A 23,494-nucleotide genomic window follows, 5' to 3' on the forward strand; every position below is an offset into this window, starting at 1 on the left:
TCCGACCAAACTAATGGGTGCAATGCAAAAAGACCCATTACACTTTTTGCGTATTTCAGCAAGCTCCAATTTTAATTTCACCTTAACGGAGCTACAATTGAATAGCTCCATTTTGGCGCCATCTGCTCGCTGCCGGTGGAAAAACAATTGAAATTCACCCTATAATTGATAAAGTTATAATTTTGCATATTAAAAAATAAAAAACTAAAGCTCACGCGATAGGCCCCCATACATCAAAGATTTCAATCAGGAATATTAAACAAGCTTAAAAATCCTGATGCTAAATTAAAACAATCGGGATTGTCAATCATCGCTGGCTGACGAACGGATAGTACGGGGTGCAGCACAGGCTTACATACATAACACCCTTCTACAACACAACATGAAAGTAGTAATAAACTGGCTGAGCTCATGACAGACATATATGATTTATAAAAAAAATAAAAAAAAACACACTGCACAGAAAACAAATGTGGGAAAATGATAAGATAAATTGAAGCAAATTTATATAAAATTGCTAAAAATGTGCATGGGCAAAAGAGTAAAGGTGTGTACACATGGTGAGATTCGATTCGGGTTAACCCCGATTATCACTATGCGATAAGGGCTAGGTCAGTATCGCAAGCACATAATGAGTGTACTTGCAATACTGACTATGTGAGATTTTGGCTAAGTGTCAATTTTGACTATCTTTTCTACAAGATAGTCAAAATTTACTTGCATGCACAGTCTGTCTAGGCTTGCAGGACCGCGCATCGGCATTGCATCGGGATCGCAAGGTGACTTTCACCTTGCAATCTGCACTAACTTTTCGTACGATTTTGACTATATATAGTCAAAATCGTAAGAAAATATCTCACCGTGTGTACACACCATAAGACATACTCAATGGGGCCAATTCAATTGTTTAGTTTTGGGCGTTTAATAACTCAGCCCTCTGTTTGCGGATCATTCACACCTGTTCCAGAGTCCTCGATCGGCGCAAATAGGATTTTGGTACCTACCGGTAAATCCTTTTCTCGTAGTCCGTAGAGGATGCTGGGGTCCACATTAGTACCATGGGGTATAGACGGGTCCACCAGGAGCCATTGGCACTTTAAAAGTTTGAGTGTGTGGGCTGGATCCTCCCTCTGTGCCCCTCCTACCAAACTCAGTCTAGAAACTGTGCCCGAGGAGACGGACATCTGCGAGAGAAGGATTATACACAGATAGTGGCGAGATTCATACCAGCTCACACATACAAGGCACATCAAGCTAACTAGCTTGAAAAACTCAGCAACTGCTGAAACATTACTTACCAAGTAACAATGCAGTACATAACTAAACAAAGTTGTACTGAACCAGATAACTGTTGCAGGAAAACGAAGCGCTGGGCGGGCGCCCAGCATTCTCTACGGACTACGAGAAAAGGATTTACCGGTAGGTAAACAAAATACTATTTTCTCTTACGTCCTAGAGGATGCTGGGGTCCACATTAGTACCATAGGGATGTACCAAAGCTCCCAGAACGGGAGGGAGAGCGCAGAGGCTCCTGCAGAACTGATTGACTGAACTACAGATCATCAGAGGCCAAAGTATCGAACTTGTAGAACTTAGCAAACAATTTCGACCTTGACCAAGTAGCCGCTCTGCAAAGTTGTAACGATGAGACACCCCGGGCAGCCGCCCAGGAAGAACCCACCATACGAGTAGAGTGGGCCTTAACAGATTTTGGACACGGCAATACAGCCGTAGTATAAGCATGCTGGATAGTGAACCTGATCCAGCAAGAGATCGTCTGCTTAGAAGCAGGACACCCAATTTTCTTGGGATCATACAGGACAAACAGAGCGTCCGATATTCTATGACGAGTAGTCCTCATCACATAGATCTTCAGAGCCCTTACAACATCCAAGAACTTTGATGTAATTGAGGAGTCAGTAGCCACTGGCACCACGATAGGTTGGTTGATATGAAATGCCGACGTGTCCGAAGCTCAGCTCTATCTTCATGGAAGATCAAGTATGGGCTTTTACATGACAAAGCCCCCAACTCCAACACACGTCTAGCAGAAGCTAAGGCCAACAAAGTGACAGCCTTCTACGTAAGAAACTTGACCTCTACCTCTTGCAGAGGCTCAAACCAGTCAGATTGGAGAAACTGCAATACCACGTTAACATCCCATGGCGCCGTAGGCGGTACAAACAGAGGTTGAGCAGGACTCCATTCAAAAAGTCTGAACCTCAGGGAGGGCAACCAATTGTTCCTGGAAGAAAATGGATAGGGACGAAATCTGGACCTTTACGGATCTCAACCTCAGTCCCATATCCACACCTGCTTGCAGGAAGAGAAGAAACCGTCCCAGTTGAAACTCCACCGTAAGAAACTTCTTGGACTCACACCAAGACACATTTTTTTACCAAATACGATGGTAATGTTTAGACATTACTCCTTTCCTAGCCTGTATCAGGGTAGAAATAACTTCCGCATTAACTTCAGAATGCCCTTCCGAGCTAGTATCAGGCGTTCAACCTCCATGCCGGCAAACGTAGCCGTGGTAAGTCTTGATAGGCGAACGGCCCCTGCTGCAGCAGGTCTTCTCGAAGAGGAAGAGGCCTTGGCTCTTCTCGTAATAGATCCAGAAGGTCCGCGTACCAAACCCTTCTCGACCAGTCTAGAGCAATGGGGATCGCTTGAACACTTGTTCTCACTACGAGCTTTAGGATTCTTGGGATGAGTGGGAGTGGTGGAAAACACGTACACTGACTGGAACACCCACGGAAACACCAGGGCGTCCACTGCCACTGCCTATGGGTCCCTCGACATGGAACAATAACACCAAAGCTTCTTGTTGAAACGAGAGGCCATCATGTCTATTTGGTGTAATCGCCAAAGGTCTGTTATATCCTTGAACACCTCTGGATGGAGACCCCACTCCCCTGGATGGAGATGGTGTCTGCTGATCAAGTCCGCTTCCCAGTTGTCCACTCCCGGAATGAAGATTGCTGACAGCACCAAAGCGTATTTTTCTGCCCAGAGGAGGATTCTTGCTACCTCTAACATTGCAGCTCTGCTCTTCGTTCCGCGTTGTCGGTTTATGTAAGCCACTGTTGTTACATTGTCCGAATGCACTTGAATGGCCCAATTTTTTAGAACATGGGCCACCTGAAGAAGACTGTTGTAAACAGCTCCTAATTCCAGAATATTGATCGGTAGGCCGACTTCCAGAATTGACCACCTTCCTTTGAAGGTCTCCCCTTGAGTGACTGAGCCCCAGCTCGGAGGCTTGCATCTGTGGATAGAAGGATACAGCCCTGAATCCCGCACCTGCGGCCCTCCAGAAGGTGAGTTAATCTAAACCACCAGAGGAATGAAATCCTGGCTTTTGGTGACAGACGAATTCTCAGGTGCATGCAGATGAGATCCTGACCACTTGTCCAGGAGATCCAGCAGGAAAAACCTAGCATGAAACCTTCCGTACTGGAGGGTCTCATAAGAGGCCACCATCCTCCCGAGAAGGCAATTGCAGTGACAAGCTGACACCCGGGCAGTCTTCAGGACATCCCGGACCGATGTTTGCATCACCAACGCTGTTTCTCGTGGAAGAAACACCCTCAACACTTCCGTGTCGAGGATCAATCCCAGAAAGGACAACCTCCTGGATGGTTCCAAAGTGATTTTGGAATGTTCAGAATCCAAACGTGGACTCTGAGTAGATGGGTCGTGAGAGCCATGGACCGCAACAGCTTCTCCTTGGACGATGCCTTTATCGGCAGAACGTCCAGATATGGAATCATGTTCACCCCTTGTGTGCGGAGGAGAACCATCATCTTTGCCATCATCTTGGTGAATACCCTCGGTGCTGTAAAGAGGCCGAATGGCAGGTCCTGGAACTGGAAATGACAGTTCAACAGAGCGAATCGGAGAATTGCTTGACGCGGCGGCCAAAACGGAATGTGGGGTTATGCATCCTCGATATCCAGGGATACCAGGAAAACCCCTTCTCCCGATATTACCGTCCTTAGAGACTCCATTTTAAACTTGCACTCCCTCAGAAAAGGGTTTTTTAAGTTTAGAATGGGTCTGACCGAACCATCCGGTTTCAGTATATGAAAAGGTTTGAATAGAAACCTTTGTTTTACATATGAGGTGGTACTGGCACAAGAACCTGTGCCTCCACCGACATCTGGACGGCGTCCTTCCGGATAGTCCTGTCTGCCAGCGGTGCTGGCAGGCCTGAATTGAAAGTCAGTGAGGAGAGAAATGAAATACCAGCCTGTATCCCTGGGACACAGTATATTGCACCCAGGGATCCAGGCCAGACGGCACCCAGACATGAATGGAATGTCTGAGCTGCGCACCTACCGGCCCCACCACCGGGGCGTGCAGTCCACCGTCATGTGGAGGACTTTAGTGCACCTGAAGCAGGATTCTGTACCCGGGAACCTGCAGCAGCAGGTTTTCTGGACTTGGGCCTACCTACCGAAAGGAGGCATTGGATGGCACGGCTTCTCTGGTTTGGCAGCCCCACAGGGCTGTGATGCAGTTGAAGAAAAGGATTTCTTCAGAACAGGCGTAGCTGAGGGAAGAAAAGGTGACTTACCCGCTGTAGCCGTGGAGATCCACGCGTCTAGCGCTTCCCCAAAGAGAGCCTGACCTGTGTAGGGTAGGTTCTCCACACTTCTCATTGAATTCTGCGTCGGCAGACCACTGACGTAGCCACAGTCCACGACAAGCTGAGACAGACAAGGTAGAAATTCCTGCATACATGGAACCCAGGTCATTCATGGATTCAGCCAGAAAACCTGCCAAATCCTGAATGTTCCGCAAAAACAAACAATTTAACATAATTTTTGTCCATTTTATCCAAATCCTCAAGTAACGTGCCTGGCCACTTTACTAAGGACTTGGCAACGCATGTACTGGCAATAGTGGGACTTGACATTGCCCCTGAAGCCGTGCACACTGATCTGAGCGTATTATCAATCTTATGGTCAGCCGGCTGCAATACTGGTCAGGTTTCCCACTCATTCCTATCCTCCACAGGGACAGGAAAAACCACCTGGATCCTCTTAGGGATATGGAATTTTTCGCAGGATTAACCCATGCTTTTTCAAACATAGCATATAAGGCCTTTGACGCAGGGAAGGTTAGCGAGGTTCCCTTATCAGTGAAGGAAGCCTCCTCAACCTGCTCAGGCGTTGTATCAGAAATATTAAACATATCTCTAATGGCCTCTATCATTAACTGCACTTGTGTAAGATATGCAGTCCCCCCAAACAAATCCCCATCACCGTCCGCAGTGTCAGAAACGGTACCCGTGTCAACCTGCCTAATCTGTGCACGAACACGTGTTAGGGAACATACAGAGGAGGGCCCTGAGGCGACAGAACTGGGCCAGACTGCCATAGAGTCCTGTCTAGCCTGAGGTGCAAATTCAGATTGTACAGCTCTATTAGAAGTCTGAGAAATCACAGATTCGATAGAGGAAAAACACTCGGGTTCCCTCGCTGGTATCGGTGCTAAACCAGTGCTATCCTAATTACATGGAATGGGATCATCCTGAGAGGACATATCCTCTGCAGCATATGACACAGAGACCCTGGACATTGCTTAATGGAGACCACAGACACCCCAGACACACACAGGGGAGGGCAGAGTTTCCACCCCCAATAATGACGAGAGACACAGAGATTGGAGCCAACCCACACACAGCGCTTTTAACACAAAGGGAGACCCCTAATCAGCGCTGACTAAGCACGTTAATAGGTTATACAGTCGTTTCACAGCCTCCCCCCCACCTCTTCTACAACCCCCTGGTACTGTGAGAGATAGCTGGAGTTGTTGTGAAGGGACTTGCTTCTTCCTGGACAGAGCTGTGCAGGCAGGAAGATGGCGCTGAACGCTGCTGGGTTCTCTCTGAGAAGCTCCGCCCCCATAATGGCGCTGTCTTCCCGCTCTTCATAAGATTATACTGGCCTGAGGTTTGATGTTGGCTGAGATCCTGGGACCCAGACAGGCTGTGTGACCAGTGTAGGGTGTAGGCGCTGGCTCAGGGCGCCCCTCACAGCGCCGCAGTGTACCGCTGAGCCTCCTGGAGTGTAGTTAATACTGTGCTCCTACCCTGATGCCACCATCTTCTCACCTGCCCTCCGCTTGCTGGGGGGGGGGGGGGGGGGGGGGGGGGTATCTCACTCGCCACAATCTTCAGCTCTGCAAGGGGGTGGCGGCATGCTGCTGGGGTGAGCGATCCCCTGTGGCGGGGAACGATCTATCCCCTCTGGAGCTCAGTGTCCAGTCAGTGGAGACAGTGGCTCAGACCCCGCAGGGCGGACACTGCTCCCCCCCCTAAGTCCCTCGCTGCAGGGAGGCTGTTGCCAGCAGCCTCCCTGTAAAACAATAAACTCTAAAAAAATAACTTTTACTAAGGAAACTCTGGAGAGCTCCCCTAGCTGTGACCGACTCCTCCGGGCACATTTTCTATACTGAGTCTGGTAGGAGGGGCATAGAGAGAGTAGTGTTCACTCTATGAGTGAAAAGGGGCAGGGCGCCGGACTCCGGGGGCACGCGTCCGAAACGGGGCGCGGCCACGCAAATTAGGGGGCGTGGCCACGCCTACGTCATTTTAGGGGGCGTCACTGTTGGGGGCGTGCCCAGCACTTCCGTCGGTGCTGGGCTTCCCCCAGCCCTCTCACAATGCGTGAATGGATGCCGCGCGCATGCGCACGGCATCTATACACGCCGGGAGGGCAGGAAGCGGGCGTCTGTTCTAGCAGGGCGCCGCAAAAGGGGCAGGGCGGGTTTTGCCTGCTAAAAAAACGGGCAGGGCACGGCGCCCTGCTAAAACAGCCTAGATAACACTAGAGAGAGGAGCCAGCCCACACTCTCAAACCATTAAAGTGCCAATGGCTCCTGGTGGACCCGTCTATACCCCATGAAACTAATGTGGACCCCAGCATCCTCTAGGACGTAAGAGAAAATAAGTGTTGTACCTTTTGAAACATAACTGCTATTTCAAATATGTTTGTAGCAATAAACTTTTCAGCAAATTCTGATGTTGTTGTCTGACATGTTACATGACCCCCTTTCCATTTGAAAAAAAACTGACAGATTCAAGATGGCCGATTTCAAGATGGCGCCCATGTTCGGTACAAGCCCTTAAAGATAGCCCACCTCACCCATACCTTTCTGGAGTATTCGGTTTTCCCATTTCCTGCACAGTTTTTGAAAAAAAAGGGTGTACTGCGACTTTTGAAATCACCCTGTATTTTCTGTTTCACTAATACCCCTTTCACACTGCCAATGCCGGATCCCACCTGAAAATTGAAAATGGGTCCTTCCCAGGTGGGATCCAGTATTGGACCCCAATAAGCTGCTTCCCGTCACTACAATTTGTCGGATGGGTTGTTATAGCTGCGGGGGGGGGGGGGGGGGTTAGAGGCGGAGCTGCCGCCTCTCCCTATGTAGTGAATGGGTCCCGGGTCGACCCCATTCACGCAGCTACTGACCCTGTATTCAACCCGGGAATAACACCGCTTTATTCCCGGGTTACATTACCAGGTCAAGCGACCCGGGATTTCGACCATGGCCCTTTCACACCGCACACCGACCCGTGTCAACCCGGCAATATGCCGGGTTGATAACGGGTTATTAGTGTGGTGTGAAAAGAGTATAAATGAACTCAGATGCTGTCTACCCCTGCACCTGACCTAACTGCTAGGATCTAGACAAAACACAACAGTCACACCTTTTCTTCTAGGAGAGGATTCCATGAAGGAGTGAACCCTCTACTTGCCCATTCTGCAAAGGCAATGGCATCTCTTGCAATCGCATTTAGGAGTAAAGACTAAATTATAAGCTTAAAGTTACACGCATAAAAATAGCTTTATAAGTAGATGTAATACTGTACATTTCTTAAATACCATCATTACTCTATATTCTGCACTCAACATAGAAGAACTCGTACAATTCTTGAGCTTAAAAATGGACTTTGGGTCAAATGTATCCCCTCCCTCCTGCAAGTCCTTATCAAGTCATTACATATTGCAATATATTAACAACTTGTTTCTGTAACATCTGCTGTACAGGGATAACCAAATCTGCAGAGGGAATAAGTGTGTCTGCAAGTACACAGCAAACTTCTCATGAAATGTTCAGCAGCTATGCCCTTTAATAACAAGAATATATCATCTAAACAATGCATAAAAAAAAACATTCAGCAAAACAATGCAAAATGTCCATACTAATAATAACTAGCCTTACCAAACATGATAATACCAGCTGGGTAAAATGATCCCGCCTCCATTTTTCTTCCAAACAGCTTGTTTCAATATCTATAGTTAAAGGAAAACAAATACATTTAATGGAAATTTTTTGAAACAATACTTATTTGACAGTGTTATATACCCCTGCACCATAAAACGTACATAAGATACAACATAGAAATCAGGACTTGTTTTTAGAAAGGAGAATAAGGCAGAACAGTCTGCAAACTAATTTTATGATTTACTACGAAAGACAAAATTCTCTGTACTATTTACACACACAACTATATTTATTTATTATGGAGAATTGCAATTGCAATTCTTTCTAGCTAACTGTGGGCCTTCTGCAGCGTTAGATGTAATTTGACTGTGCAAGCATTAAATGAGCACAGAAAAAACAAGAAAGATGCTATTTATCCTCAACTCATTTTATGTTTCATCTAAAAAAAAAAAAAAAAAAATTAGTGGAAGAAAAAAAAAATGCCCCTTTCTCCCCCACCCCCTCCTCCCAATTGATGCTAGTGGGACAAAAAGCTTGTGGTCACCCAAAATGTATACTACCAACAATAGGATGGTTCAGCACTATGGTCAGGAGAACCCACACTGCGGGTCTCCATGCTATATTTCCAACTGCCCTAATTGGCAAATCGTAGTGCTGGTAGTAACAATTTTGTCTTTCAAGTTCCATGCTGGTAATCAGTTTAAGTGAAGCGGTATCTGCAATTGATATGCCGCCTAAAAGGCATATCTATCAGGTCCTCAATTCTGAGCGAGTCCATAGGGGTATGAACACACCCTGGGCAGCTGCCCTTTCACTGGCATTTCTCCCTACTAAGCAGAAAGTTGCAATGAGAAGATATGTTTTAGGCTGAATGCAAACCAGGGTGTGGATTAAAATATCGATAGATAATGTCGACACCATATGGTCGACAAACATTAGGTTGACAGGGTCAAACAGTTGACATGGAAGTTTTTTTGTGTCATTTTGTATGTTTAACCATATGTAAGACAAATTAGTGGAAACGTGTGCATAAAGCATGGTAAGTGCTACCACTGCACTCAGCACAAGTTTCTATTCCCAACTGTAGTCCACGTGGATGGTAAATACTGGAAAAAGTTTTAGGGAAAAAAAAAAAAAAAAAAAAGGAGCTATGGTAAAACTTACCTTTGTTAACTCTTTATTAGGGTTACCCTGGGGTATAATGGTGGAGACCAGGATTCAGGCACCGAACTGTTAAGCTTTTCAAACTCCCAGGATGCCCTGGACTTCTCCCCCCTCATACCCCGCCCACAGCTCAAGCTATTCAGTTTTAATCAACAAGCCCAAAGCATAAACTGGAGAGGAGAAAAGCAAGATTGGTACACACAGGGAAACACTCACTAGTAGGAGAAGGGAACTTGTGACTGAGAAGAGCAACCCATTGAAGCTAGGTGCGTCAGGGTGGGCGCCTTGTGGATCCTATGAACCTTGAAGGGAAAGAAAGAAAGAAAACGCCTCTTATTTTCTACTTCAGGGGCCACAGTCTCCACAGGGTGACCTTGGGGATGTCCCAAATCAGTTGTAATAGGGAGGGAACGCTCCTAAGCTGAAAGGAGGACATTGCCTCTCAGGATGCAACCTTTGGCCACAAACATATCAAAGACATAGAACCTAAGAAACGTGTGGGCAGAAGACCACGCAGTGGCCTGGCATAGCTGTTCAACAGACACACTACGGAGGGCTGCGCACGAAGGTCCCACAGAGTGAGTAGAGTGAGCAGAGACCGTACCTGGTACTAGAAGATCAGCTTGCGTGTATGCCTGTGAGATGGTCATGTGGCGCCAACAAGCCAAGGTTTATATATTGGCTGGCCAGCCACGCTTGTGGAACCCATAGAGAATGAACAAGTAAACTATTTTCCTAATGGAACTAGTAAGGTCTACGTAGATCCTAAGAGCACGGACCACATACAACGAACCTTCCTCAGGTGAAAGACCAGGTTCGTGGAAGGTCGGTACCTCAATAAAACATTAAATAAAAAAATTAAAAAAAATAAAGAAAAGGGAGAAGGAGGGGTGTTGGGGGGGGAGTCAGCAGTGGCAAGAGAGAGAGAGAGTGCTCCCAAGCCAGAGGTGATAGTCATGAGGAAGAGAGTCTTCGCCATCAACCATTTGAGGTTAACAGCATCCAATGGTTCAAAGGGAGACTGTTTGAATGCCTGAAGAACCAAGGAAAAAATCCCAAAAAGCCACTGGAGGAACAAAGGGAGGTTGAATCCGGAGTACCCCCTGAAGGAAGGTACATACATCTGGCAAGGGAGCAAGTCTTTTCTGAAACCAGACGGACAGAGCTGAGACCTGAGCCTTAAGAGAAAAAAGGCAGAGACACATGTCAAGGCCCGTCTGTAGAAACGCCAGGAGTCTACAAATCCGAAACACCAGAGGATCATAGTGTCGATGAGCACATCTCTGAAAGTAAGAGTGCCAGATACAGTAATATATGTAAGCTGATGCCGGTTTTCGAGCATGAAGCATAGATCGAACAACCAAACTGGAAAACCCTTTATCCCTTAAGATGGATGACTCAAGAGCCAAGTCATCAAAAGACAAGCAAGCTAGGTCCGGGTGTAGACAGGGACCTTGTGACAAGAAGTCCGGTCAGAGAGGAAGTGGGAAGGGCGTGGCTATTTAGACACACTGGAGATCCATGAACCAATGGCGCCTGAGCCATGCTGGAGCTACCAGGATGATCGTGTCACCTTCCTCTGTGAATCTGCATAGCACTCTGGAAAGCAGAGATACTGGAGGAAAGAGATAAGCTAGACGAAAGGGCCACTGGACTGTTAGGGCGTCCATGAAGGTTGCGACTGGATTTCTCATCCTGGACATATACACAGGCACCTTGTGGTTGTGTCTGAAGGCCATGAGATCCATGTCCGGAAAACCCCATTTTTTCAACGGAAGCTGAAAGACTTCTAGGTGTGGAGACTACTGTCCGGCATGCACAAACTGTTGACTGAGGAAGTCTGCTTCCAGGTAGAGGTCCCCTTGGATGAAGATCGCGGACATGGCTGAAAGATGGTGTTCTGCACATGCAAGAATTGCAGCAGCACTGCAAGTGCCCCCCGGTAGAGTGATATAAGCCACTGCTGTGGCGTCTTCGGACTGTACTTACACGGGAGAGCTGTGAAGACGGTCCTGAGCCATCTGTAGGGCCCAGTAAACTGCCCAAATTTCCAGGATGTTGATCGGAAGAATCCTTTCTGTTGAGGGCCTGAAAAGGAGCGACTGCCCGTGACAGCTCCCCACCCGTGGAGGCTGGCTTCTGTGGTAAGAAAACCCTATTGTGGAATCCAGAACAAGCGACCCTTGTCCAGGTTGAAAGTTTGTAGCCACCAGGAGAGGGACAACCAGAGGCAGTACCATTGTCTGAGATTTGATCTGCTTGTGTTGTCCATTCCACCTGGCGAGAATCAAGCTTTGCAGAGGCCTGGAGTGGTATTGGGCGCATTCCACCATGTCGAAGGCGGATACCATGGACCCCAGGGTCTGCATTGCGAAGTGAATAGAGAGCCTGCAACTGTGGCTTAAGTTGTGAATGCACAATTGTAGTGCTGAAATCTTGTCCGGAAGAAAATGCGTTGCACTTGAGCATCCAGCACAGCTCCAAGATGGAGCATCCTCTGACACAGTATGAGAGAGGACTTGGCCCAGTTGATCAGCCATCCGTGACTTTGAAGTAATGACACTGTCACCTGGAGAAGATGGTGGAGGATCTCCGGAGAATGAGTAAGGAGGAAGAGAGACTGTCCAGGTAAGAGAGAGTATCAGGATTCCAAGCTGTCAAAGATGAGCAGCCATCACCGCCATTAGTTTGGGGAACACCCTTGGGGCTGTGGAAAGATCAAAGGGTAGGGCCTGGAACTGGAAATGCTGACAGAGGGGAGAAAACTGGAGATATTGTTAATGACAGGGTGCTATAGGTACATGGAGGATTTAGGATGGGACGATGAGACCCATTGGGTTTCTGAACCAAAAACAGTGTAGAACAGAACTCTGGGCCCTGTTGAGACATGGGGACAGGAATAATCACGCCTGATTGTATTAAGTATTGAATGACCGTTTTCAGTGCCTTGGCTTTGCTGAGGTCTGCTGGTGTATAGAAAGTATTGTCTGAGATGACGATTCAGTAAGGAGAGCGCGTACCCGTGAGAGACCACTCCTTGAATCCAGGTGTCTGTTGTGATCGGAAGCCAAGCCTGTGTGAACCAAAGAACTCGGCCTCTCACCTTGAAGTCCCCCAGGGGGAGTCCCGGCCCGTCAGAAGGTTTATCCTCTGATTTGGTAGATGGCTGTCTAGCCGACCATGCTTGTTTTGGTTTGGGCTTAAAAGCCTTTGTGGGTGAAACAGTCTAGGTAAGGTCTGACTGAGAATGAAAGGACAGAAAGGATGAAGTCCGAGGCTGCGTAGAGGATGCTGAGGGTAGACAAGCTGTTCTAGAAGTTGCAAGGTTATTGACAATTTTGTCCAATTCTGGTCCAAAAAGAAATCTACCTATGTAGGGAAGTGCTTCCAGGGTTTTCTTAGCATCAGAGTCCACTTTTCAGGAACGAAGCCAAACAATGCATTGTGATACTATAGAAGCAGCCAAAACTTAAGATGACAGAAGAGCTGTATCCAAAAGCAGTCTCTCCAATGTATTAGGCAGCATCTCTTATGTTGGCAATCAGTGACAGTTGTACCTTTTATAGCATCAGATGTGAAACTGTTTTAAAGGGCAGCAGCCCGGTTTTCTATGGCTTTAGCTACCCAGGCCGTAGCAGGTCTGGCTGTGGCGCCTGTAAGTGAATATAAAGATTTAAGACACTTGCTTATCAGGTATGTCCTTGAGGGAGGATGCTGTAGGAATAGGAAAAATGTAACTTTTAATCAAGCATGTCACATGAGAATCCACAGTAGGTGGATTTTTAGTTTTGTACAATCAGCCGTAGGTAACAGATAAAAGAAGCTTAGCCTTCTAGGTACCATCATTTTTGTGCCAGGAGATTTCCATGCCTTACTCATAGCATTAGATAAATTGTCAAAGTGTGGAAATTTGGCCACTACTACTTTTTGGCTTTCACACAGATGATCTTTAGATTTTGTGGCCGGTTCAGTATCTTCTAGCTGGAGTGAGAATTCAACCGTCCTAACTACAGCATCTATATTAATTTGGATTGCACCTCTTCCTCCCCAGAGGGAGAGCCTGCATCAGAGAAATCACCGTGATCTGCCACAGATGAAGATACCTCAGAATCTGAAAGTGGCGGAGACTGTGAGGATGGCACAGCATGCTTGGTGGCAGTAGGTTTAGGTGGCCCTGCAATATATTTTGGAATACAGCAGATGTAGCTGGCTGACTCTATACAGAGTTAGAAACATGTCCAACCAGGGAGAAGGGACAGGGGGTACTGCAATTGCTGTGGGAGACCCATGTGAGGAAGGAGGGCTGGGGAGGGGGTAGGGAGTTACATGGGGCTGCAATATGGTCATCAATTTTAGCCAACATGTTAGGAAATGAGATTTGTGTGTGTTCAGGCACTCATATTAAAATTATATACTGTATTTTGTCCCAAAAGAATGTGTATACTGTATATCTAGCAGCAATGTCAATTTGTGTCTGTGTGGACACAAATAAATATAAATGAGTACTAAAAGGCAGTATGCTCCCAGTTAACCATTATTTTAGCCAAAAAATCTGAAACGGACTATTGGCGCTCATTAACCCAATTGCCAAGGTGTGTTCACAAACTGAAGACACTTGTATATATTAAGATCATTTTATATGCTACATTATATGCTTTTATAGCTACATTTTTTGTCGTGTGACTACACATTTTTTTATACAGTTTAATATTGGATGCTACATGTTACTTAAGATAGAAACGTTTAATGTGTTACATTTTTGAGAAGCATATAAAATAAATGATCCTAATACATACAAGTGTCTTTAGTTTGTGAATGCACCTTGGCAATTGGGATAATGAGCACAAATAGTCAGTTTCTTATGTTAGAAATTGAGGCCCATGGAGGCTCCTCTGTTGGTACTGAGAGAACAGATGGGCCTGGGGATACAAAACAAGAGGTGCACTTACTGTCTTGTAATAAATCCTGAGGTAAAACCTCTGTTGAACAGGTCCTACATGACACTAGAGTGGGGTCGCAGTCTGTTTATGTTGCCTTGCCTTTGTTAGACATAACTACACACACAATATGGTAATGTGCAGCGTGTAACTGAGTAACAGTATGTGACAATAAGCCTTCACAAATACAATAACTTGCAATGTGGGAAAAGCAAGCACACCGGTATCTAAGGGTTACTGAAGAAAGAAAGGTACAGGGAAAGGAATATAATGTACAGAGCGAAAACTACAGACAGCAGAACTAGCATAAGTCACATACAATGCAGAAAATCCAATTTAACTGCAGTGAGCATTGATATCAACTATCTGGCTATTACAGCTAGTAGGAAGCAGCACTGTGTATAACCTCACTCCAAGGAGAGGTACACATGGAAAACACACCCAGCATTCCTGATGAACTGTAGAGCTCTTGTAATGGCTGCCCATCCTCTCTGTGAGGAAGGAGGGTGAAGGAGGAGCAGCCAAGGGTGGGAAGATCTCAGCGGAATGGCACCCTGGGCTGATAGGAGGGACGCTGAGGAAGTGCTGACATCCACCACTGTTTCCTTGGCATGTATAATATGTTTTATCAGCGCTGGTGGTCTAGTGAAGTCCAAACGCACGCCATGATCTGGGCCCACGTCGGCACCGCCGGTCTTTCTCCCGGGACTGGCGGTAAAGGGCTGCTGCGATCGCAAGACCTGCCTTACCCATCCCCCCATGGGTCCGGTTATAGTCCGGGATGCCCCTGATACTGAAAGGCTGCAGGGTTCTGCTGTAATCCCCAAGTCACTGCTTGAGTCGCGGCACTGGTGGAGGTGATGGAGCAGCTGCGCTGGCGTTCATGGGACTGCCTAGCGCTGCTTGCTCAGTGTAAAAATAGAAATAAAACATAAAAAAGTTAAAATGAAAAAGCTTGGGCAGCAGCATGCAGACCCACTGTTAAATGGTGACCAGCTCCGGCTGGCACCAAACAAAAAATGGTGAGCCTGAGCTGTGGGCGGGGTACGAGGGGAGAGGAGTTCAGTGCATCCAGGGAGCTTGAAAAGCTTAACTGTTCAGTGACTGAATCCTGGTCTCCACCATAATAACTCAAGGTAACCCTGTGGAGACTACGGATCCTAAAGTATAAATAAAAATATTAGAACAACTTGTATCGAACTTATGTACCAGTCGACCTATTATCCGAAACCCTGCAGACCGAGACTCACTCCATTTTATTGCATATGCTCAGTTTGGGAGGGGGACGACGACATAATACGCTTATTTCCGAAGCTGTACGACGCCCTGAATGAGCACAAAGCTCATACCTTCTAGCGTTTTCTTAAATTGCCATTTTAACTACTAAAGTTAAGTCTGATGCATCAGAAATCATGGTTTCCAGTGCTTAAAATGCTAAAAGGAGTTTTTAATTTGCTTAGCATTTCTCATTTCGGTTTTTGTCCTGATTATTAGCCTTTGAAAGGAAATTACAGTAAAAACCCAAATAAAACACTGGGAAAAACGTGCTTTTGGAGTTCACGCGTAAAAGTAAAGTTAGAGTCCGAATCAACAACTAGCAAATCTGGGCATTTTCAAAGCACAGTCTGTTTTAAATAAACACTTAGGGGCTCCAACACATCCAGCATAAAATGCATCTAATACACAGGTCAGCTACCAAGAGAAGACAGCAAGTTGTCTAGCAGTGGAAATTTGACTTCACTTGAACATTGTGCAAATCAACCAGTTCCTTCACAAGACCATGACCCTGTCTTGGTAAGCAGCGTCCACATATGGCAGTCATCAGATTTAATGTACAAGAAGTACGGTCTCTCGTGAAAGTTTATAAACTTGAGATATCATATTGGTATAGTGGATTAAAGTGATCATGTGTCAAAATGTATATATCTGTAATAATTCCGCTTATACATTAAAAAAAAAAAAACCCTGGGAAAAACGTATAAAATAATTGTAACTTTAAATTGTGCAAAGGTCTGTGGCATGTTTTTGGCTGAAAGTTCAATTTAGGTATAAACACTTGATATCAATTATACACTTCTTGAGATCAGTAGCTTTCAATAATCATCAGGACTCCTGATAGTTCATATTTTCCAGACCACCTAGCCATGCACAGGTGTATCACCGCTGACACATTATCCAGTGCCCCTAGCCGTGCACAGGTGCATCACCACTGTCACATTATCCAGTCCCCCTAGCCGTACACAGGTGCATCACCACTGTCACATTATCCAGTCCCCCTAGCCGTGCACAGGTGCATCACCACTGTCACATTTTAAAGATCAACAGGTAACCAGGATACCATGAACTGTTTGGGGTCCTGAGGATCGAGTTTGCAATCACAGTTATATTATTAAATGCTCATGATTATATCATATTCTGATAATATATGATTTCTGTTGTACAAGCATTGCACATATTAAAGCCATAGATTTCAAAATACTGCGATATATGTGGCAGTTTCTTATGATTATGCTTTTCTCTTTTAAATTGAAACCAATAGAGACCAAGGAGATTCTCAAGACAGCAGATAACATTGGGCTTTTATTACACTTTGGGCAACTACTATTTAATTGCTTATATATAGAGCACTATTCCATTACATTAGGGTGTAATGGAATTTTTCAGAATTAATTTACATTTAGTTGTCTTTTTAAACTAGTTTTTACTGCGATGATGATATTCTATAAGGAATACTTTGTTTTATTATGGAAAACAACAGAAGTGACAGAACTCAATGTGAATGATTTAATTAATGTCAATATAATTGGATGATGAATAATACAGTACAACTTCCTACACAGAATTAGTCATATGTTCCTTTCCATTTATGCTTGTGTATAAATTATATCCTGGAATCAAATGATTATTTTTCTTTTTTTGTGGGAAGTATCTTTCATTACAAAACCAACACATAAGTAACTTACCTAAAATACAAAATACATCTGCTAATATTGAAGGCATGTCTTCTCGTAGGTCCTAGTAATTAAAACGAAAAAAAAATATTTGTAATTCTTTAGTGTAATCGTTACACAAGTATTATTTTAGAAGTCAATCATTACAGCAGTATCTCTCAGTGGAAAAGCCTTTGTATTATAAAACCTCTCAGCATGTGCTTTGTATTCAACATGTTACAGCACATATTGCTTGCAAAAGAGCACCCAGCACATTCACAGTAACAGACATACTAAGGCTGGGTACACACTAGCAAGATTAAGTGGGCGACTAGTCATCGCGCCAATCAAGCAAATGATTACGTATGTGTCCTCTTACATCTTTGCTTCGTGTGCTACAAGTAGAGTTACACATAACACCTCATTGCCGTGTGACTCTGTAGTGCGGAGCGTCTTTTTGACATTTTTTCCCCAGTGGAAATTAATCTTAAATCAAAAAAGTAATGCAATAGGATGCACAAGCAGATCTTGGTGAAAAAAATTATATGCAGCATGCCTATATTTTGTATGTAATTGCAACTGCATCCGAAATGCCACGTAACAGTGTTTTACAGAAAAACAGTTGCAGTCACACTACCAAGTCCCGCTACGGCATGGCACGACTTCAAGGGCTGTTTAGCGTGAGTGCAGCAATGATGTAATAGGACATATCTGTAGGTAACTCATACACACACTAACCAATCGGCTGCACAATAGGTCGTGCCACTACAACACACCCGGACCCGCTATTAAATTAGAATAGTGGGCAGGTGTTTGCGCACCAAGGGTTGCTGTTTGGGAGTGCTGCAGCGAACAACGGCTACGTCTGCAGCGACACAAATTCAGTATAGTACAATGCAACAGATCGTTGCACTCTGTCCCGATGTTGGGTCTGTTAGTAATGATTGTGACCGAGATGTCAATGGTGTAAAACACTTAAATATTTCCAATTCACAAGTATACAGTGTGTAAGACAATATACGGTACAGTGTATCAAACAACCTTCTCTAGTACAGTGTGGTCGATTTCCTTAATATTCAACCTGCAAAGAAGTATGATGTGCAGATTGTCAAGAACAGTAATACAGATATATAAACAGCACAAAAGAGAGGAGATAGGTGGTCTGTAACACCATTCTCCAAGACCCAAGGCGGCACCTCCCCTTCTTACAGACTAAACATCGCTGCGCTGACAGAAGGAGCCTTATGCTATGTCCCAACCAGGTGGACCCTGAGTGCCCCACCAACGCAGCAGGTAACAGTCCAGGACCCGCACTCTTCCAACCCCACTGGCGCACAATACCCCCATCTGCGGCCACACCACCCATCCACCACTCCAGTATCCAGGCATATGGAGTAGCAGGATGACGCACTCCAGAACGGCATCTCAGAGCCACCATTAAGAATATAACCTGTTGGACATTCATCCCCCCTAACCCAGATCTGATCTTAGAGTTGCACACAGACTGCATCTTGTAAAAGCAAACACGTTACTTTATGTAACATGTAAATGTGTTATTCACAACACAAGAAATGTTCAGACAATAACCAAATAGATTGTTACCATTCATAGTGTTGGAATGCATTTAGATAAAATATAGCTGTGTGACCTTCACAAAACACAGAAATAATGAGAATACAGAAATAGAATTACCGGTGAGTAAATTCTTATTTTTTTTATCAAGCAGGTGCGTAGAATATAATTTTGTGAGTCATACAAGTAATTGGATACAAAATAATCATTGTATAGAAAATCCCGTTTCTTATAGATACGTCTAAGGGAGAAAACACGAGCGATTTTAACTAACTTATGCAGCGACCTAGTCAAAATTGACTTGCCTGCACAGTCTTTTTTTCTCAGCGATAGCGACCTAGCGGGGATGCGTATCACTATCACTGCCTGTGTACACACGGAGCGATATGCACTAACTTTCTGAGCGATTTTGACTATATAGTCAAAATCGCTCAGCTATGTCGTTCCGTGTGTATGGACCTTAAGATGTGTGAGAGCTAATTGTTGGAGTCCAGCTTCTGCACCTGGCAAAACTCCTACTTCTCGTAGTCCGTAGTGGATGCTGGGAACTCCGTAAGGACCATGGGGAATAGCCGGCTCCGAAGGAGGCTGGGCACTCTAGAAAGATCTTAGACTACCTGGTGTGCACTGGCTCCTCCCACTATGACCCTCCTCCAAGCCTCAGTTAGGTACCGTGCCCGGACGAGCGTACACAATAAGGAAGGATTTTGAATCCCGGGTAAGACTCATACCAGCCACACCAATCACACCGTACAACTCGTGATATGAAACACAGTTAACAGTATGAAACAATAGAGCCTCTCAACAGATGGCTCAACAATAACCCGATTTAGTTAACCATAACTATGTACAAGTATTGCAGATAAACCGCACTAGGGATGGGCGCCCAGCATCCACTACGGACTACGAGAAATAGAATTACCGGTGAGTAAATTCTTATTTTCTCTAACGTCCTAGTGGATGCTGGGAACTCCGTAAGGACCATGGGGATTATACCAAAGCTCCCAAACGGGCGGGAGAGTGCGGATGACTCTGCAGCACTGAATGAGAGAACTCCAGGTCCTCCTCAGCCAGGGTATCAAATTTGTAGAATTTTTGCAAACGTGTTTGCCCCTGACCAAGTAGCTGCTCGGCAAAATTGTAAAGCCGAGACCTCTCGGGCAGCCGCCCAAGATGAGCCCACCTTCCTTGTGGAATGGGCATTGACAGATTTTGGCTGTGGCAGGCCTGCCACAGTATGTGCAAGCTGAATTGTACTACAAATCCAACGAGCAATAGTCTGCTTAGAAGCAGGAGCACCCAGCTTGTTAGGTGCATATAGGATAAACAGCGAGTCAGATTTTCTGACTCTAGCCGTTCTGGAAACATATATTTTCAGTGCCCTGACAACGTCTAGCAACTTGGAGTCCTCCAAGTCCCTAGTAGCCTAGGCACCACAATAGGCTGGTTCAGGTGAAACGCTGACACCACCTTTGGGAGAAACTGGGGACGAGTCCTCAATTCTGCCCTATCCATATGGAAAATCAAATAAGGGCTTTTACAAGACAAAGCCGCCAACTTTGATACTCGCCTGGCAGAAGCCAAGGCCAATAACATAACCACCTTCCACGTGAGATATTTCAGATCCACGGTTTTTAGTGGTTCAAACCAATGTGATTTTAAGAAACTCAACACCACGTTGAGATCCCAAGGTGCCACAGGAGGCACAAACGGGGGCTGACTCTGCAGCACTCCTTTTATAAATGTCTGAACTTCAGGTACTGAAGCTAGTTCTTTTTGAAAGAAAATCGACAGAGCCAAGATCTGTACCTTAATGGAACCCAATTTAAGGCCCATAGTAACTCCTGCTTGCAGGAAATGCAGAAATCGACCTAGTTGAAATTCCTCTGTTGGGGCCCTTTCGGCCTCACACCATGCAACATATTTTCGCCATATGCGGTGATAATGAGTTGCTGTAACCTCTTTCCTGGCTTTAGTAAGCGTAGGAATGACTTCCTCCGGAATGCCCTTTTCCTTCAGGATCCGGCGTTCAACCGCCATGCCGACAAACGCAGCCGCGGTAAGTCTTGGAACAGACAGGGCCCCTGCTGCCGCAGGTCCTGTCTGAGTGGCAGAGGCCATGGGTCCTCTGATATAAATTCTTGAAGTTCTGGGTACCAAGCTCTTCTTGGCCATCCACGAGTATCGTTCTTACTCCTCGCCTTCTTATTATTCTCAGTACCTTTGGTATGAGAGGCAGAGGGGAGAACACATAAACCGACTGGTACACCCACGGTGTTACCAGAGCCTCCATAGCTATCGCCTGAGGGTCCCTTGACCCGGTGCAATATCTTTTATAGCTTTTTGTTGAGGCGGGACGCCATCATGTCCACCTGTGGCCTTTCCCAATGGTGTACAACCCTATTGGAAGACTTCTGGAGGAAGTCCCCATTCTCCCGGGTGGAGGTCGTGTCTGTTGAGATCTGCTTCCCAGTTGTCCACTCCGGGAATGAACACTGCTGACAGTGCTAACACATGATTTTCCGCCTATCGGAGAATCCTTGTGGCTTCTGCCATCGCCATCCTGCTTCTTGTGCCGCCCTGTTGGTTTACATGGGCGACTGCCGTGATGTTGTCTGATTGGATCAGTACCGGCTGGTTTTGAAGCAGAGGCCTTGCCGGCCTCAGGGCATTGTAAATGGCCCTCAGGTCCAGAATATTTATGTGTAGGGAAATAACCTGACTTGACCAAAGTCCCTGGAAATTTCTTCCCTGTGTGACTGCCTCCCAGCCTCAAAGGCTGGAATCCATGGTCACTAGGACCTAGTCCTGTATGCCGAACCTGCGGCCCTCTTGAAGATGGGCACTCTGCAGCCACCACAGTAGAGATACCCTGGTCCGTGGAGACAGGGTTATCAGCCTATGCATCAGAAGATGCGATCCGGACCACTTGTCCAACAGGTCCCTCTGAAAAGTTCTTGTATGGAACCTGCCTAATGGGATTGCTTCGTAGGAAGCTACCATTTTTCCCAGGACTCGCGTGCAATGATGCACCGCTACCTATTTTGGCTTCAGGAGGTCTCTGACTAGAGATGACAACTCCTTGGCTTTCTCCTCCGGGAGAAACACTATTTCTGGTTTATGTCCAGAACCATCCCCAGGAACAGTAGACGTGTCATAGGAACCAGCTGTGACTTTGGACTGTTTAGAATCCAACCATGCTGTTGTAGCACTTTCCAAAATAGTGCTACCCCGACTACCAACTGCTCCTTGGACCTCGCCCTTATAACGAGATTGTCCAAGTACGGGATAATTACAACTCCCTTTTTTTGAAGGAGTATCAACATTTCGGCCATTACCTTGATAAAACACCCTCGGTGCCATGTACAGTCCAAACGGCAGTGTCTGGACTTGGTAATGGTAATCCTGTACCACAAATCTGAGGTACTCCTGGCGAGGATGGTAAATGGGGACATGCAGGTAAGCATCCTTGATGTCCCAGGATACCATGTAATCCCCCTCGTCCAGGCTTGGAATAACCGCCCTGAGCGATTCCATCTTGAACTTGAATTTTTGTGTTCAAGGATTTTAAATATAAAATGGGTCACACCGAACCATGCGGTTTCGGTACCCCAACCCGTGTGGAATAGTAACCCCGTCCTTGTTGAAGTAGGGGCACCTTGAGTATTACCTGCTGGGAATACCGCTTATTAATTGCCTCTAGCACAGCCTCCCTGCCTGAGGGAGTTGTCAGCAAGGCATATTTTAGGAAACGGCTGGGGGGAGACATCTCGAATTCCAGCTTGTACCCCTGAAATACTACTTGAAAGAAACAGGGATCCACCTGTGAGCGAGCCCACTAATTGCTGAAATTTTTGAGACGGCCCCCCACCGTACCTGGCTACACCTGTGGAGCACCCGCGTCATGGTGTGGCCTCACAGGAGGCGGGGGAAGAATCTTGATTCTGGGAACAGGCTGACTGGTGCAGCTTTTTTCCCTCTACCCTTGTCTCTGTACAGAAAGGAAGCGCCATTTGACCCGCTTGCTTTTCTGAAGCCGAAAGGACTGTACCTTTGTCTGTGAGGAAACCTGAGGTAAAATTATTTCTTCCCAGCAGTTGCTGTGGATACGAGGTCCCAGAGACCATCCCCAAATAATTCCTCACCCTTATAAGGCTCTCTATGCGCTTTTTAAGTCAGCATCACCTGTCCAGTGACAGGTCTCTAATACCCTCCTGACAGAATGGACATTACATTTATTTTGGATGCCAGCCGGCAAAATATCCCTCTGTGCATCCCCCATATATAAGACGACGTCTTTAATATGTTTTTATGTTTTCCAACTAGTATCCCTGTTTGACAGGGTCACCGACCACGCTGCAGCAGCACTATCTGCAGGTCTCAGTCTAGTACCTGAGTGTGTAAATACAGACTTCAGGATAGCCTCCTGTTTTTTATCAACAGGTACCTATTAAAGTGGCCGTATCATAAGACGGCAGTGCCACCTTTTTTGACAAACGTGTGAGCGCCTTATCCACCCTAGGGGATATCTCCCAGCGTAACTTATCCACCTGGCGGGAAAGGGTACGCCATCAGTAACTTTTTATAAATTACCAGTTTCTTAACGGGGGAACCCACGCTTTCACACACTTCATTTATTCATCTGAT

General features: G+C 45.9%; 1 protein-coding gene across 3 annotated transcripts in view; it reads right to left on the minus strand.

Moving 5' to 3' along the window:
• The window catches only part of THOC2 (THO complex subunit 2), a 479,267-nt gene that overhangs the window by 413,266 nt on the left and 42,507 nt on the right, over positions 1–23,494 (minus strand). For all 3 annotated transcript variants that reach the window (XR_010183065.1, XM_063937241.1, XM_063937242.1), the window contains exons 4-5: positions 17,309–17,360; positions 8,242–8,312 (exon numbers count right to left, since the gene is read on the minus strand). Coding sequence is in view for 2 of the 3 variants with exons in the window: in XM_063937241.1 (XP_063793311.1) it covers positions 8,242–8,312; positions 17,309–17,360 (123 nt within the window). In the remaining variant the exon portion in view is untranslated. The remainder of the gene's footprint in view (positions 1–8,241; positions 8,313–17,308; positions 17,361–23,494) is intronic.

The sequence above is a fragment of the Pseudophryne corroboree genome, chromosome 8 (genome assembly GCF_028390025.1).
Source record: "Pseudophryne corroboree isolate aPseCor3 chromosome 8, aPseCor3.hap2, whole genome shotgun sequence".
NCBI lineage: Eukaryota > Metazoa > Chordata > Amphibia > Anura > Myobatrachidae > Pseudophryne > Pseudophryne corroboree.